This window comes from Aptenodytes patagonicus, chromosome 7 (genome assembly GCF_965638725.1).
Source record: "Aptenodytes patagonicus chromosome 7, bAptPat1.pri.cur, whole genome shotgun sequence".
Lineage (NCBI taxonomy): Eukaryota > Metazoa > Chordata > Aves > Sphenisciformes > Spheniscidae > Aptenodytes > Aptenodytes patagonicus.
The window spans coordinates 42,744,467-42,763,243 of record NC_134955.1 but is presented as its reverse complement, the minus strand read 5'-3'; the positions used below and the strand labels follow the sequence as shown (position 1 = coordinate 42,763,243).

The 18,777-nt window shown below is 36.8% G+C and overlaps 1 protein-coding gene across 4 annotated transcripts in view; it reads right to left on the bottom strand.

The window, feature by feature from the left end:
* The window catches only part of AKAP6 (A-kinase anchoring protein 6), a 293,258-nt gene that overhangs the window by 227,692 nt on the left and 46,789 nt on the right, over positions 1-18,777 (bottom strand). For 2 of the 4 annotated variants that reach the window (XM_076345005.1, XM_076345008.1), the window contains exon 2: positions 4,773-5,130. In XM_076345005.1, coding sequence (XP_076201120.1) covers positions 4,773-5,096 — 324 coding nt within the window. In that variant the 5' untranslated portion in view covers positions 5,097-5,130. Of the gene's footprint in view, positions 1-4,772; positions 5,131-7,494; positions 7,618-15,636; positions 15,657-18,777 lie in introns of those variants that run through there. The other 2 variants (XM_076345007.1, XM_076345006.1) reach the window with 2 other exon arrangements.

The following is an 18,777-nucleotide window of genomic DNA, read 5'->3' as shown; positions in this document are numbered from 1 at the left end:
CAGGAAAACTTTATCTGTGCACTGAGTTAAAGGTTGTTTATATAGCACGGATGAAAAGCTGTACAACTGCAGAAGCAAGGTGTGTTGTCACAAGCCTCAGAATAATAGAGCCATTAAGAGTCATCAAACCAAAGGTGAGAAGAGAAAGTAGCCCTGTTTCTAATGTTACAGAAAGACATACTTCAGCAATGTTGCTAGCATTGAATAAGTCCTTTTACAGATCATGATAAAGACAGTTTTGAGTTCCAAATTACAAGAAATTGAACTCACTGAAGTTATCTTCCAGATTCAGCCATATTTTGAGTGACTTATTTTAACACCTGAAAAAAAAGATTGATTTTTGCTCTTGAAAGGAACTGATATAGGAAAAAAAAAAGTTGAAAAGTACTCAGAAAAGTCATTTGGTCCAGCCTTCAGTATTTATTCAATAAAACCAGCAATATTTAATGTTATTTATTCAATAAAAGCCCACTGAATTCAAGAGGATGGGATGAGCGAGAAAGACACCTATGCTACCCTGGTTTTACATTTTTTCAAAATGCTTGTAATGGAATGAAAAAAGGAATAACTTGTCTCTAACTGCAGATATATTAGAAACTAATATCCTTTAATATCTTGCTTTGATAATTCCTTACACTCCTCTCTTACCCAGGATTTAAGTACAAGGAGAAAAGCAACTAAAAATTCTTTGGCCCCCAAAAAGTGGAAACAGAGATAGCAAAAGGATAATGGTTACATGATATTTGACCTCTATCCAAAGTTAATGAAAATCTTGTTGTAGGAGTCAGGAGGAAAGATGAAAGATCCAGTCAAGAGATGTTTGAGGCTGACCCAGGTATTGTGGAAAAAGATGACTGAAGTCTCTCTACTTGGAAAGAGAGAAAAGATCAGTGGTCTGCAAAGATCTAAAGATATTTTAATAGTATAAAATGTGTTTGTTTCTATGTCAATATAAAATATATGATTCAGACATGTAAGTCACAAAGCAGTAGTGGAGTGCTTTACTCCACAATTAGTTAGAAGTTAACAGACATCTAAAATACAGAAGATTATACTAGATCATCCAAAATGACAGTTTTTTCAAAAAGACAGCGGTAATCGATGAGTTGAAACACTGGACCCTTCCGTGAGAGGGTCAAGGGTTATAACGTAAAGCAGAAGAATGGGAGTTGAATCCAAGATGGACCTCAGGAGGATTCCATGAAAGAATTTGCTGTAAAAGCAAGCATATTTTATTCAGACTAAGAAAGCTAAATGGATCATGAAAGCATCTCAGCAGGTTAACACAATACAAGGACAGAGCGAGCACTTTTAGATTTGCTTGTAGTAAAAACACAGGTTTTTTCATCTCTTTTACAAATATTTGTAATTGGTAACAGCTACACTGAATGTGTTAGAGAGATGTAAATGTATCTTAGCATTCCGGACCCCAGAGAGTTATGATTCATGCATCTAGCTTACTGAAGCACTCATGTGAAGCTGAGCTTTCCAGGAAATTTCCCAAGGGACAACACGAGACAAGCCTCCCACTCATGCTGCGTGGCTAGTTCTGAGAAAGGGCATTGCAAAAGTAAGAGAAACAAGTATTTTCAAAGGATCAGTGGTGGCTAGTAAAGCCCTAAAGTCATGTAGCATAAAAAGAGACTGCCAGCAAACACCAAAATCCCCAGGGAACAAGCCACAAAAAAGAAACAACGCTCCTGGTTACAGAAAGAGCAGAAGCGCAGACAAGATCTGCAACAGGAATACAGAGCAAATATTCACAAGAGAAAGAGATGATCTGTTTGCCGAGCAATTTTTCCAAGGAATAACATAAAAAGTCTGCTATGGCCTACATCCTTGAACCAGCCCTATTCACCATGAGCCAACTGACAGCCAGAGGAAGGAAATAAACTTTAAGCATCCAAAACAAATAGAAAGCTGCCTGAAAATGAAATTGGATGTCTCCTGGCTGAGGAAAACAAACTATAAGAAAATGAAAAATTGTTTGTCTTACTGCTACATTTGCAGTTTAAAAATTATATTCAGAAACTGTTATGTTATGGACTTTTATCCTGAGTCTGCGTCATTCATTTTTGTGTTTATGATTTGGACGGAGTAGAGAGAAGGCTTCTTAAATTTGCAGGGGAAGAAAATACGTGTGCTTGGGGGAGGTACTTCAAACATACCAGAAGACAAATTTGGAACTGAAAAAGTCACGGACACACTTGAGAAATGGGAAATTTAAAAAAAAAAAAGTTTAATAATGGACAAAGGCAAAATCCTACATGTAAAATTTCATGGGTAAAATGGATAAGACAGAGGTGGAAAAACCCATAGTGCAGCAAAGGAGTTTGGGAGTTACAGCGAATCACAAGCTGAACATGTATCAACCATCTCCTGCTGTTGTGAAAAAAAGAAAATACTGAACTGCTATGTATTGTTTGAAAGACACATGAAACTTTTTCCAGACTTCTGGCAACTGTGAAGCTTCACATTGAGCCCTGTGTCAAGCCTGGGCACAACAATTCCAGAAGGAGCCAGATCAGTTGGAAGGAGTCCCTCAAGGAGAATTATCAGAGCATGGAACAAATAAAAAAAGAGGATCTGTATGAGGGATGTTTGGGGTTTTTTTTGTTTAGCTAATTTTCATTAAGTTATGTAATGCAAGAGGATACAAGGATAAACAATTTAAAACATATCTAAAGTCTGAATAAAAGCATTTCCACAACACTTGCTTTTACATTCTTATTTCTTTATCTGTATACAGGTTTAAAGGTAAGCAGGTTACAGAAGTTCCGTACTCCTAATGTGTTTGTCAAGACTTTGCTGCGTTTTTTACTACTACTACAGATCTTTCTGCAAGCTTTTTCGTTTTATATTACTTTGTGAAAAATTTAAAAATATATCAAATATTTAAAAAAATCTTCAAATACAAGTCATTATTGTGCACGCACACAGATACACACGTGTATAAACACACAGAAAAAAAGCACTGCCCTGTGAGTCCAGGGTCTGTACATAGAATATTTGACAGCCTCAATGACAGGTCCCCCCAGACTGACAGGCCAGATAATTGCAGATAACTGAGATTCCTTCATGTTACTCTTTTGTCCTTTTTTTCAGTTGCATTAACCAGATCTCTTCCTAGTCCCGAACAATCCCTAGGTTCTACAGCAATTGCTTACATGGAAAAAACCATTAGGAAAGTGTTTTATGAACTACCATTGACTCTTGCAACTTCACAAATAAACTCTAAAAAGGAGAAAACTGTGAGGAATGCTATTCATTCACTGACCTCCATTTGGAAATAAAACATTTTAGTGGGTGTGTGAGGGTGAGTTATATGTACAGAATATTCTCATTTTGTAAGCAGGCACAAATCAGTTCTGCTTGTGCTTTGGGCCAGCGCAAAGCTGTGTGTGAATACCATCCACAAGCTCCACAGCTCTTTAGTTTCAGCTCAGCACTGCGCTCATATGGCCACAAGCAATTCCAGATCAGAACTGGCACCTAGTCCAGCAAGATTTGTTATGACTGCCTGCAGAAATACCTTTTAGGTGTATTTGCTAAAAACCTACTGCACGTTGGGGACATAGTCCTTTCTCTCATCAAAAGCTGGCAATGTCTACCCCAAATTTTTCAGAAAAATGGCAGGACCATAAAAAACTCAAGATCGGCTCTCTATTTGGTTAGAACTGATTACAGTACAATTGCTTTATGGTTAGCGTTAGCACACAGAGCTGTATTTTAAGACAGCCTACAGCTCCAGTCCTAAAATAAACACAAATAAAATACCATCACGCTGAGTATGAAGGAAGACTATGTTCACATAAACAGGCCTCAGAATGCAACTCTGAAGACAGCTCAGTCTGAAGAGATAACATTTGCCTGCTATTTTTGGAGGTTGTTTGCTGCCTTCAAAAGTATGCTTCATCTGCTATAGCAAACCAAGCCATGCAAACGAACATACGCATACAGTCCTGGACACTATTTATTTGAATTTCACCTTGAATTTCCTTAATATCTTTAAAGATTCAATGCCAAAATTTAAATCTGGGACCAAGACACAGGTAATTGTTTAAAGATACTTGTGTTCAGTTGTCAGGTTGGGGCAAGGGAGATTGTTGTTCTTTTAGTTTACACAGAACACAGATTTTGGGGGGACAAAGTCCAGTCTTGTTAATGCATTTTCTAGCTGGGAAAAAAAAAAAAATTAAAAAGGGTGATTTACTGGCTGTGACTGTTCGAATCATATCACTTCATATTTCTTACCAAGACTCAGATCTGAAAAAAAATTCTACACATTTACCATTTTGGATGTAGTCCCACCTAAGTTCAATCTTCAACATAACCTTTACGTGACTGAAAGGCCAGACATTAGACCACCTTTCTATCCTACTGCCTCTGAAACTTGCTTAGTTTTCAAATGAGCGGCCATGCTTATTGGGACACAAATTTGGAAGTCTTAGGTACTGAAACCCATTAAAATGGGCACTTCTGAGATGTCCAGTCAGGTTACTGTTAGTGTTGTATTAGCTGCTCCTGGAGTGTGAACATGTTCATTAATATGTTTATGACTGTTGAATTAAGTGATGAGTAAATAATGTAGCAAAAAGTCTGAGAATGATACGGTTTCTATTATTTCCCTGAAAAGGATTTATTCACTTTTTAACACAGGCCGTCATAACTGCTACAGCAGTTATGAAAAGCCCTTTTTTTTTTACTTTACCAGTAGCAGAGTCGAGTGAACCACCTTCACTGAAAAGTCTGCAATATAAAATTCATCCTACCTTTAGCTGTACTAGATGCACATCCACATGCTTGCTATCCGAGTCCTGCTGGACAGAGTAGGTCAGATCCCTGACTCTTTCAGATGTCATCCGAAGCCAGGTCTCAATTTCTGGCAAGTGGAGAACAATCTTCCAATCGGCCCCAGTGTGCAGAGGAGGCGGCTTTTCATACTGCTGGCCGGAATCAAGCTCCTTCATGACGTCCTCTTCCCCATCTTGTTCCACTGTAGGAGTCATGTTTATAAGCATGGGAGATGCATCAGATGGCATGGGATCCAGTTCTTGTGTCCTCATGGGAGAAAGTGCTACATCCATGGCTAACATGGGAAAGTCTAAATCATAATTCTTTTCAAAATAGCTGCAAAGACAAAAAGAAAAAAGACTGCTGTTATGAGACCAAATTTAGCAAAAAAAATGTTCACAAGACAGGGAGTAAATGGCAACATCTGAGAGGTATTGTACTTTTAAATAAATTCTTCACCCTGCAAATCTACACTAGAAGTTCAAGAATAAATTTTTCAAATTAACTTTGTCGATTTGAACAAACAAGTTCTTTGTTTGAGAAAAATAACAAATACAGCATTTCTCTCATTGTAGACAATCACCTTGGAAATGACAGTTTTCATTGATGAAAAATACGTTCAACAACTGCAACATAAATAAACTGAGCATTGACAAAGCTAGCAGAACTTTACTGAACTCCATGAGTTAATGTAGGACTGGTGCTTGTAAACGAGCACATATTAGAACATATTCCTTGGCCTGAAATTTATGACTAAACACAAAATATCTCAAGTTTTAATCAAATTTCCCAACTGTCCACTTGACTATTGATCACGTACAACAAAAATTTTAAAGGCAAATTTGAAGCAACTATTGAGGACACTGGGTTGATCTATTGTAGGCAGATTTTAGTTTTGAAGTTTAAATTCTTGTAGTTTTGTTAGATTAAGAACTGTTGCAATAAGCAACAACTCTATCAAAACTTATAGATAAGAATTCCAAATGTCGAAATATGTACCTAAAATTAAAACGTCATTTTACAAGAGTGGCTTTATTAAGCCCAAAAGCTGTGTCATCAATATACACTTACAAGGTTCACTGGAAAAAGTAAATAAATAAAACATTTCACTTTGTACCTCTTTCTCTGTACACTCTAGTTGTATGTAATACGGAAGGCTGCCGTAAACCCTACGCCCTGGAAAAAAAATAATCTACTTAACAGCGTGCACCTGGTTTGGCGGTAAGTACCTAAAGCATTATGAAAACCTTCATTCAGTAGGAGATGTATTTTTTACCTAATTTTGGAGACTCACATTTGACACATGCCTGCCTTTGACATACAACTTCACTAAGCCTTGTACCAGCACTTACTTGTTTCTTCAATACTTTGCAACCCTAAGCTATATTCAGTAAGTCTACATTAAGAGAGTTAGGAAGATTAGGTCCTTTAAAGCTGTTTTATCTTTGTTTTAACCAGTGCATATTAGAAACACTTCAACTACATTTTAATAACTTTTGCTTGTGTTCCTTTTCCGGAGTGCTACGACTGCAAATGACTCTGTTATGCAGCTATTAATTTGGGCAATATTCCAAGTTTTTACAGTTTGACTTTTTTTTTTTCTATAAAGACTGCATTTTAGCTTTTAGCATAATAGCTATAAGATTGCAGAAAAGAAACCACTGCCTTTCATTATTAAATCAGCTACAGTGACTGCCGAGTTATATTTCTAAATATTTCAAGCGCAGTCTCAGCATCCAGAGGCCACTCCTGCAGGCAATGAGAGTACCAAAGAAGTGTTCAAACACCAGTCTACTTCTTGTAGCCGGGAATGACAAAAAAATTAAATTTAATGTTAATTTGATTTTATTTCCTATCCTGCCACTACTTAGTAAATTATCTTTTGCACATCTATCACCCCCACAAAACAATATTTAGAATGGATATTAAGCTAGTAAATATTAATTTGGCACTTCAGAACAAAATTTTCTATCAGTGCAATCAAGGAAAGGAAATGAAAGAAGATTCCAATCATTCTCAGTGCCTGCTGTACAATTTCCAACTCTTTCAGTTAGATTTTTTGAAGACTTCAGAATTAAATGGTGTTATGTAAAAAGCTCTGTATCAAGGCTGTATGAAATTAACATTTCAGGATGCTGAGTATTTTTCAACTCCATCTCTTTTCACTGCCAGTTTTTCAACTTAGACTCTGTTGCCGTACATACACAAAATACATTTAGATAAATCACTCAATTTGAAAACATTTTTGTCTTAGACACTGCTGCTCATAGCCACAGTTTTAAAGCATATAAATCAACTGTTCTAACAGCCAAAACTGTAATTACTTCAAGCATATTCTTTACATTATTTCCGCCTGAAAATGAAATTTTAGTGAAATGCATGTGGTCCTTATTTCTGCATGTTTATCGTTAATGAATTAAACATGCCTACCAGCAAAAGAGTTGGTCCTGAATCATTAAATGATACAGAAACACAGGAAGTGCAGCACTTGCTTAGTAGGTTTTCCACAAAAAAACTGGCACTCTGCAAGAGTTTTTCAACATGACTCAGCTCTAGCAAGGACATGAAAGCAATTAGCAAACAGAAATTAAAACATGCTCCTGTAGAAGCAAACAAAAGCTAGTCCATGCTGCATGCAGAGCATAGCTCTAGCTTTGATACACTGAGTTTGCAATTAGCAACCATTAGGAACCTGCTGACCTGTTTTTTGTTACGATGTGCTTGACTCTATATACTGGCTCTCCAGCATTACAGTTAATGCCTCCTTTATCCTAGTTGCTCTTAAAGTCAAGTCCTTTGAATCCTTTTCTTCCTGCCAGATCACAACAACTTGCAACACTTCAAGTAAGGATATGTGGAGAAACTTTAAAATAGATCATTCTTTTCACGTTCTTAAAAAAAAAAAAAAAATCCTACAAAGGTAATAAAACACACTGTGGATACTAATTAGCAACGTCTGGGAAAGCTTTAAAGAGCCCACAAATGCTTGAAAGGAGAAACTGTTGCAGCTAGAAATTACTGAAGCTGAACACTAGGACACAGATTCATTAAACTGTTTCTTGGCAGAATAAAAATGCATCATCATCCAACTACGCTGCGAGAAAGGAAAACTGAAAGGTTCTCCTGCGCTCTCTGAGAAAACTGGCACTGAAGCGGCGTGTTCACAGGAGTGCTCTTAAAATCACTGGAGAAACAGTAACCTCCACCCTGCTATCCCTCCCCCAGCTCCTCCGCAACTGTGGCAAAGCAACATAATTCCCCTCTCACGCCTGCGCTGACCTATGAAACGCGCTGGCAAGGCACTGAGAGTGCAGGCTTCAGCCACCCTCATGCATTGGATATGAAAGGAAAATAGGAAAATCCCTTCCACAGAGGTGTTTTTACAAAGTTCTAAAGTTGAAATACTAAATAGCAAACAACAAGGCCCAGCAACAACAACAAACCTCACAGACATATCTACTTTGAGCAATTTAAGAGTTATAAAGCTTGCCAAAATACTTTTGATCAGAAGTAGGTTCTGCTTTTTGGATTACTGACCACGTGCAAGTTAGACTTCCATATTTCTAATTAGGTCAGCAGCCCTGCAGAGGACTACATTCATGAAACTTTGTTAAGACAGCAGCTACTGAAGGTGACTAAATTAGCTGCTCTCCACCCCATTCTCGTATAGACACTTGCATCTATTGTCATCTAGCTATACCCTTTCTCCTCCAATATTTAGGATATTACTTTCATACTGAAACATGGAAGGTGGAAACAGCAAGATGGGACATGGAAATCCTTCTTCAGCAGTTCCAGTATTTGCATAACGTGCCATCAGTGACATATGATAAATTTCAGCAAAACCAATTTTAATTTGAAATTTGAAAAACTGTATTTAAGAACAATATTCCATATACCAAGCCATCATCTAGTGGATTAAAACATTTGCTAAAAAAGATATGAATGGATGATCAAGTTAAACAATACTTTGGGGTCATATATTGTGATGATTGATATTTTAAGTGACTGATTTTAAATGCTGGTCTTGAGTTTGTTATATTTCTGGAGTATTTTGTTTTTCCAGATTTTGTGAGATGTACAGACAGTGAATTGTAAACCACTATAATAAGTGTTAGAACACATATTAAAACTGAATACATTTTTTAGAGTTGCTTTTTATATACTACTATGCAAAAATAGTTTTTGAAAGAGGTACAGAAATGATTCATTTCCTTCTAAGCAGGACCTCTGTCACCACTGAAGTTCTTTATAAACACGAAAAGCTAAGCTCAGTCTTGTTTTCTATGTCACAAAATCCTGGTAGCATCAATGACAGTTTTAGGTGGGCAAGCAATGCCACATCAGACTCTAGCTTTCTTCTATACCAAATCCTTTCTGTACCTGGAATAGCTGTAGAAGCTAGATTATTTTAAATTTGCAGGTGAACAGCTGAAAATATATTTTCAAATGTCCTGATCAATAAAAAGTTCGTGTCTCAATATTTTCAGGGCATAAGCCTATTTTCATCATCACAATCAGAGTAAGGAGAGTTACGATGCCATTATTTTTAAAAAATACACCTCAAAATATTTGTTTCTGTCACTTCTGAAGCTACTGTTTCAGTCTGCTGAAAGGACACACGAACTATACAACATAGCTACAAGCTTGTACTCTTTCTGGTGGGGGAAAAAAAAATAGATGAATTGAGAGTATTTTTTTGCCTTGTGTTAGTTCTTTATATACAGTTCTATATTTTCATGGATACTTGTATAAAAGGTGAGAGATCCCGTGTAAGCACATGCACACATATGCTTTCTGCCTTCATCTTTAGTAAGTGCATTATGCCTAACAGATGGCTGATTACCTTCCACTAATCACATAGGCAATCTCGCTTTCCCCTGGTTTTCCGCTCAATCAGATGCTAACGTTTTTATGCAAAACATAGAATGTGTGTGTCAACCGTAATATAGTTCATCAATCACCACAAGCCTTGAAAGACTTCTCTCACTCATTCTGCTCCCCAATTATTCACATTTTCCTTGTTTATAAAGCGCAGGCCATATTCACTCTGCCAGCTATCAGATCATCCACATTTTCCTCCAACAGCAGTTGGTTCCTGTCAAACAAAGATTCATTAAGCATTTTAAGCCATACAGTAGTCCAAGCATTGATCAGTGGTGCAGACACTGGGTCGAGTGAATGTTAATAAGCTCTAATTTTTCTTACTGTCACATATTGTTAAAATCAGCCATAAGCACTATACAGCCACCTGTCTGTCAAGTAAACAATTCATTTCATTCTCCAAAATGGCCCCAAAAACCCAGAGAAACTCCATCATTAAATAATTATGTCTGCTTGCTGACTTTGAAATCTAATGAAGTAAATTTTAACATCAGATTTAATGAGCTCATTGATGTTGAGTTTTCTTAAATAGATACAGTCAAAATGAATATCTCACACAGCCAAGTTATATTTCCATTCCTTTTCCATTTCAATAGTCTCATGAATTCTCTGCCAAGTTATAAGGCTCATTACATCTTTCCTTGAAAATGTACTGTGTCAGTACACCAAAAAAATGAAATATATCATGTCAGTAACTACATATAGAGCAACTTGAATTTAATATCACATTAACACTATCTACACTACACTGATTCTGCTGCAGATTTCCTACATAATTTAAGAAATACAACAATTTCAAAAAGCTTTCAAAGAACTGAATTCTAAGAGAGGCAATTTAGTTTTTTCTCTTCATATCATTCCCTGTGAACACATTTCAAAAATACCTCCTTTATTATTATGTTACTATTACACCTAAAAATCTGAACAAATTGGACAGGAAGGGAAAAAATTTTCATTTAGCACTGCTGGGCCTCCTACTTGACGTGTGTAGACTCTTAGAAGGTATATCTGATAGGGAATATGGTGATGTCTGAACTCCTGCAGGATATAGACCAAAGAGACTTGCACAGTAATACCAATATTAAGCCTGCACATTAATGTGACTCATGATTAAAATTTTTAATGTGATTGACTTAAAGTCCATTAAAAAGTTTACCCCCAAGGCTTTAATGGTAGCAACGCCAGACCACCAATGGTTAACCGCAGAAATCCCACCGTGGATGTCTGAGTTCCTGATTATGTCTATAAATCAGGATTTAAGACTCTGCAATGACCCAGCATGCTCTTTGGTATCTGCTGTTTCACTTTCTAATACAAGGTGAAGGAAAACGTAGAACTGTCAAGGCAAGTGTTTAGTTAGAAATTAGAAATTATCGTGGCAAATTAGGGCAAGTGGAAATTCTACTGGAGGATTTAGCAAAGGATCTGTCTGAAATCGATGGGATAGTAGGAAAGACTATGAAAAAAACTAACAGACCACAAGGTCTAGGCATTATATACCCAGGCAATCTGCAAGAAGCCACGGGTGAAATAGCCAAATTGCTGATTGTGGTGTGCATGACCTTTCACTGGAAACTTCTTTGGTTCTTAGGATACCCATTTTTAAAGAAAGGTTCTGGAGGACTTTTCCACCTCATGTTTATACCAGGAAAATTAGTAGAAACTGTAGCAAAGTGAGGCAACACCTGGAAAAGTACCAATTTTTAGATCATAAAATGCTTTTGACAAGACCCAATGCCAAAAGCTAAGGGAATCTAAATAGCCACAGGACAAGGAGGAAGGTCCTTGAATGGGCAAATAATTGAGTAAAAGGCTGGAAACAACAGCAATAAATGGACAGTGGAATGGAGAAAAAAATGGAGACAGAGATCACAAGCAGTTTCACAGAAACCTCTGCTAAGCACGGTGCTTCTCAATAAACTGATAAATGACCTGAAAAGTGGGTGAACAATAAGGTGAAAAGTCTGCAGAAGGTATTGAAATACTGGGAACAAATTTAAACTCTGAGTAAATGCAGAACCTTACAAGACCGAAAAATTGAGCAATAAAATATCAGATTAAACTCACTATAGGCAAATATGAAGTTATGTGTATGAGGAAAAAAACAGTCCTAATTGCATGTATAGAATGGCCTCCAAGACGAATGTTACTACTCAAGAGCAATGTCTTGGAAGGAAAACTATCGAAGTTCCATAAAAACCCTCAGCTTAATACTCAATAGCAGTCAAAAAGAAAATCAAACTTTAGGAATATTTAGCAAAGGAATAGGAAATAAAACAGAAAAAAAAAATCGTTACATCACTATATAAATCCATGGTACACATCTTGCATGTTATGTGCAATTCTGGCCCCCTCATCACAAAGGGAATACAGTGGAGCTGGAAAAGGATTCAAAAAAAGGCCACTTGAAGGACAAACAGGAATATGTAATCACCTCTGTTCAAATGCAAACTGAGCAGACTGAGACTCTCAGCCTTGGAAAAAAGGTGACTTAGGAGGATAGGATGGAGGTCATAAAATACCACTTTAAGATTGTGCTATCCAGAAACTTTAAATTTTGCAGTTTTTCACAACCTAGGTCTCTTCATTCTTCAGAAGAACCCCAACCTCTTGTCAATGGAAGCATTCATTATATTTCCTATGTGCTTTTTGTCCAAAAGTCTTTAAAGTGGTAGACCACAATTCCTCTCAGGGTCTTTGTCATTTGCCCAACCACCTTAAATATACCTAAGAGGCTGCTTCAGCCATTCTACTTGCCATGGTTTTTGCACGTGGTTCTCCAAAGGAGGACCTGGAAGATCCAAGCAGGACCCCTTTCAGGTATTCCTTTCAGGAACAACTTAACAAAAGATCCTAACCTCCAAACAGCTTCCTTTTAAAGAAAGCATAACTGAAAATTTCAAACAGCAAACAGTCCTGAACTCACCTCTCTCAAGCCCTCGGTTTATTCAGTGTCTTCAGCTGCTTCAATAAACTCCAAGTCCCTGATCTAAATTCATTTCAGTATATATATAAAGCCACCAGTATGATAATCTATATGAATAAGAGCTTTGGGCATCAATCCAGTATACTCATCATATCAACAATTTGCATCTGTATTATCAAGTCCAGGAGTTTCATAAACTGTGGAAGCTGTACAGTATTATGCCCCTACGATTAATCAGTGGATTAAAACTGGAAGCAAAGTTTCAGAGAGAGAGTTCACACCTCAAGAGGTACCAACTGTGCATCTTAACACAAGCACCAAGTTTATCTAAAAATATATCCAATAGTTCTAGTCCAGCATTAACTGCAATTATCCTCAAAAAGAACAGCTGGGGCGGAAAAAAACAACCAAAAACCCCAACCCTATATTCAACTATTCCTCTGAAATTGAGTATTGGAACTGTCACATTGAGCTTAGAAAGCCACCATGGAGAGAAAGGAATACTTCTCTACTAAAGAAAATATGCTATACATGCTTATGTAAAAACCTAAACACTATGATGTATAGTGAAGTCTTGCCTGAAACAGTGCATAAAATTTATACACTCCCAGCACATATCATTTTATGTTCTCACTTATGAAAAAGCAGGGAGACTAGCTGGAAATGATCCCATTAGACCACAAGTATGAGGTACAAATTCTACACTACAACATGTACAGACATTTAAAACAATTGTGTATTGCCAGACTCGTACAGATAGAACAATGTATTCAGAGAATCAAACATATTGGGGTGAGTAGTTGTGTTTCTTGGCCATTTCTGACTCAGCACAGGTTTGCCCTGCAGTAAGAAACAGTGACTGGGAGATGATGTGGTGTGAAGAGATTAGCATTAAAACAGACAAAGACAAATTAGCTGCTTCATATTAATTCATCATTACTTCAGCATCCTTTATTAGCTAAATGCCCTACACCACCTTAGGTTTTTGTTATCCTAATTTTCACTCCAGAAGGCCAGAGGAGTACATAGAAGACATACATAGCGGCAACTTTCATATGCTGATTCAACATACACGAGCGGTTGGTTGTTGGTTTTTGGTTTGTGGTTTTGGGTGGGTTTTTTTTTAATCTCCCTGGATAATGCCATTTTTGTCATTCTAGTGGCCAGTAGCGAGCAAAGCATTTGCAATCATAACGTAATTTTTCCCTTCACCAGCTACAAAATTCAGATAGCGAAGGATGCAAAATAATTATTCTAGCAAGAAGGCGGCCCCTTGTTCCAAAATTTTTCTCCAAAGAGATAGTGTGAAACATCTTTTAAATTGGAAGATAGCAAAATCAAGATTAGGCTTGGCTGAATACTAATCTGGATTTAAAATAGTCTTTAAGTATGCACAGAGGCAGGGAGACATAGGTGAAAACATTCAGAGCTGTTTCACAGAGGATCTGCTTATTCGCTTGTGTGTATACCACCATAGGTCCTTGACTGCCTACCAAACCTGACCCATGTCCAGTCAGGTAGGAGAGCAGAAAGAATCCACAATTGTTTGTATGCATTTGTACAGACACGATCTTAAACTCTTTAGTCGCTGAGAAGTTTTTTGAAAAGATATCCACCATCAAAATACCAAACAGATTATTTCCACTCCCTAAAACAAAACAATACACAGACATGACATTTCATTTCATATCTGTGTGTCACTTTCTTGAAGTGCTCATCCACTAATGGGCACAAGGACTCTACCAAGTGCAGTATGTTAGTACCAACCTTTTCCAGCTCCAAGCAGGATTACTGTTAATTCTCTCTAAACACAGCTAGCTTGGTAGCTCTCTAGGAGCTGCTGCTTCTGAAATACATGGAATTCCACTTGTTTTGCAACACTAAATTTTATCCCAATGGTGCATTAAAGGGAATTTCCTCATTTCAACTTCAGGATAAAACTTAACATCTATTAATATTAAAAAAGCTAATTTAATTTCAGCTACTTGAAAATATCTTATCAAATCACTCACAGAACCCTATGTCAAATTTGCTTCTTTAATTGTATATTTACCTGGTGGCTGTGAACAGGATGTTTTTAACTGAAGGTTAATTGATGCTACAAGACTGATCTGCCATTGTAAATTTGAGATAGAAAAATCCTCACATCAAAAATTTCCCATAAATAACCTCTTCAAATTCTTTGATCAATTAAATTGCTTTTGACATTTTTCATAGAAAAAAAGAGGGTGAGAGTTTCTTCCTGGGTTCAAAATTAATTTTATCCAGAATTCAGCTGTCATTTTAGTTTGCTTTTTTCTGACCCCTTTTTAAAAAAAATTAAAAATTCTTCCTTTTCTCCTCCAAAACAGACAAGAACAAAGAAAATTTTTTTCAACAAATATTGGCAGTTAAAAAACACAGTGTTTTGATGCAAACAAATTTCACTGCAAACTTCCAACCAGTCCTGCTCTTCTTCCCAGGAGTTACCTCAAAACCAGTACCCTCAGGATTTCTCCTACAACAGCAGAATGAAGGCACTGCTGTAAGTCTTAGCTCAAAGTTAGGGAAAATAAAAATAATATGTTTCACTGTAATTTCACACTCCAGTTTCATAATAAATACATGCTAATCACTTAGGAGAAATCTTAACATTATTTCAGGGAAAATTATCCAGAGGCTAAACAAGCTTATTCCTTTTTATTATGGAAGTTGATTATGAGAAATTAATTACTTGTATCAAGCAATATGACCTCATAATATATCAGACAAGAAGAACCGGGCAAGGTTATTTTAGCCCATTTTCAAGTTCTATCATTTCTTATCCTCTCATATGTACTGTACAAAGTATGTCAGTCATAGCCAGCCTCTAACTACAATGCAAGTCTTAGATCTTTCTCTAGCAGTCATTCACGATCATCATTTGGACTTCTTCCTTAAATTAAGGCAGTATCAGATATGTTATAGGTAGAGCAATACTGGATGGTCAGTCTCTCAGTAAAAAAGTTATTATAATAATAATTAAAAAAAAGAAAGAAAAAAGAATAATCTACCTGAAGAATTCTTCAGGACACAATATTAGTATGTCAGACCCAACAATGCAACTTCAGGCATTTAAGCTGCCCCAGCCCCAATCCTGGTGATAAAATAGATCAAAATAGCCATAAGACACACTGCCATTTCTGAAACTAGCTTTGTTACACTGAATTTTAATAATTTTATTATCATAAATAAAGATTTTTGAAGAAACTGCTACTTTTTGGAATGATGAACGATGCAGCTGCTGAGACCAGAGATCCTGATCCATTTTGGAAATCAGTATTCTGTATTATATGAGACACAACACACTGGCTAGCTGACCCTGGAAATTCTCACTGTCATGTAAAGTTTAACTATAAATAATCTAGCTGTTAAATATAATATTTTCAGGCCTGTCCTGGTTTTGGCTAGGATAGAATTAATTTTCTTCCTAGTAGCTGGCATAGCGCTGTGTTTTGGATTTAGGATGAGAATAATGTTGATAATACACCGATGTTTTAGTTGTTGCTGAGCAGTGCTTACACTAGTCAAGGACTTTTCAGCTTCTCGTGCCCTGCCAGTGAGAAGCTGGGAGGGGGCACAGCCAGGGCAGCTGACCCAAACTGGCCAAAGGGGTATTCCACACCATGTGATGTCATGCTCAGCACATAAACTGGGGGGAGTTGGCTGGGGGACGGTGACCGCTGCTGGGGAACTGGCTGGGCATCGGTTGGCAGGTGGTGAGCAATGGCATCGTGCATCACTTGCTTTGTATATTCTTTTATCATTATTATTATTATTTTCCCTTCCTTTTCTGTCCTATTAAACTGTCTTTATCTCAACCCACAAATTTTACTTTTTTTTTCACCAGTTCTCTCCCCCATCCTACTGCTGTGAGGGTGGAGTGAGGGAACGGCTGTGTGGTGTTTAGCTGCCTGCCGGGTTAAACCACAACAAGGTCTTATCTAGAAGAACACCACAGCTATTGCTTTTTGTCCCAATTTGGGGATTCACAGAAATAGACTAAGCTCTTTGGAGCACAAATTGTTTGTACTAAATTGCATTGAAGGGTTCTGCTCTATTGTTTTGTTTCCTGGTATTATCTAATAACAACAATACATTATCAAATGTGTACATTCAGTTGTTTCAGACATTCAGTTATCACAGTAATAGTGCACTGTAAAATGTTTTCTTCATTTGGGGGATTAATTTTTAATGTACACAAAAATAAGAGACTTTCTGTACTACAAGGATGAACCATGGCTTCACTAACTATTTTGCAAACTCTTTCTCTCAATCACTACTTGGATAAAATCCTGATACTTGATGTTGACTTACTGGTCACCTAAAAATAGATATCCAGTCGTACTGTGTTATCAGTTGATTGACACCATCTCCCAAGATAATGAATACAGTTGCTTTATCCCCTTTCTTTCTATTGTGCAATTTTACAAGGTCATTTATGATTGACTCAAAGCATCAGAAAGGTATTTCCCCAACCCCGGTGCAGATTTATTGTTTCTGGATTATACTAAATGACAGACAACTTCATTTTCTCCACATACAATACTATTTTTGTACTCAGAGCTTTCTAGTTTCACCATCACCCATCTTCTGAATACAATCACAAAAATTACTTTCTCATCTCATTGTACCTTACAAATTTTGGAAGAAAAGCTATATGATAAACAGTATCAATGGCATCTCTAAACAGGGTCCAAGCATGTTTCCAACTTCATTTTGCACCTGAACTCCAGCCAAATTTAAAAATATTGGCAACTGCAGAACTTTATTCTTAAATTCAAAATCAGTTTCAACAACACTGAGGGTGGCCAAGAAATTTTTCAGTATCAAATTCTCTCAAATTTTCATCTCATACACTTTTATGAGTACACAAGTACATAATATGCACCAAGACCATCCACAAGCATTGTTACAGACTGCATCTCCTGAGATAAGTAACTCTGATTTTGATCTCTCTCCTATTATTGTTTAACTAAGATGAACTTCATAGAAGTCAATAAAATGAAAGAAATAAGAAAGCAGGCTTTCAAGGGCTCTTAAGCTGAACACGGAAAATTAAGGCACAAATGTTTTTACCCTTTTAAGTCATTCTCAATTACCTAACACTGCTTTCTTTTACCATAAACTTGATCAGATAGACCAAAACAAAGTTAAGCTGGAAGAGGAATCCAAATTTTGATGGTTCTGAAACTTTAGGGTACAAAATTATTGCTTCAAATCTTTAATTATCTACAAGATATTAACATAATATTTGTAATATTAGTAGTTCAGTATTAACACTGATGCTTTGGGTAGCTCTGTACAAATGTTAGATATCGTACATGCTCCAGGAGAGAAACTATCTTTCTGATGTGTTGTTCAAAGCACAATTCCTGAAGGAAAAAAAAAAAAAAAAAAGGAAGCACCTTTTTTTCACAGGGAAACTACAGATTATTGCACAAGATTCTTCCAAGGAAGTTCAATCCTTGAAGAACACACGTATCTTGGAAGGATCAAGGATAAAGGAACCCAAACCTGTTTTTGAAGGTGACTTTTGAATTCCAAGAGCTAAGCATTTGACCAGGAGATAAAAGAAAGCAGACAGTGCTGTAAAAAGAAGCATAGATAAAGCAAAAGTGCAAGGACTACAGACTGGAGGAAAAAGAAATAAAAGAAGATCAGCAGGAGCTACAAGAAAATGAGAAGCTTAAATATGGGTGCAAGACAAAAAGATGCTAGGGAATAGTTTCAGAAAGCAAATAATCAGAGTAATAAAAAGGAAATTCAATCTAAAATATAGCTTAGTTGGTCTGAAACAAGAGGAAAAGGTCCAAGCGGAAATAAGAGGGGTTTAATTATTATTATTCTGTCAGTTCTAGGAGGAAAAAAGCTTCTAGCAGCTTAAGAACTAAGACCACTGCTTATCAGCATGAACTAGTGTATCACTGCACCGCACTTACCCCATAAATTCACCTATATCAACATTAGAGCTTGCACTACCTTGAGCACATTTATCCATGGCACCTTAACGGGATGCCAAGGCAAAAGGAGGCACTTTGCCCCCAGTGAACTGAAGAGGCTTATCTTATCTGAAACTGCAGACAACAGTAACAGAAAGTCCGAAGGAAGAAACTGTGGTGCAACAATTATATTGGAAAAAAAATCAGCAAGAG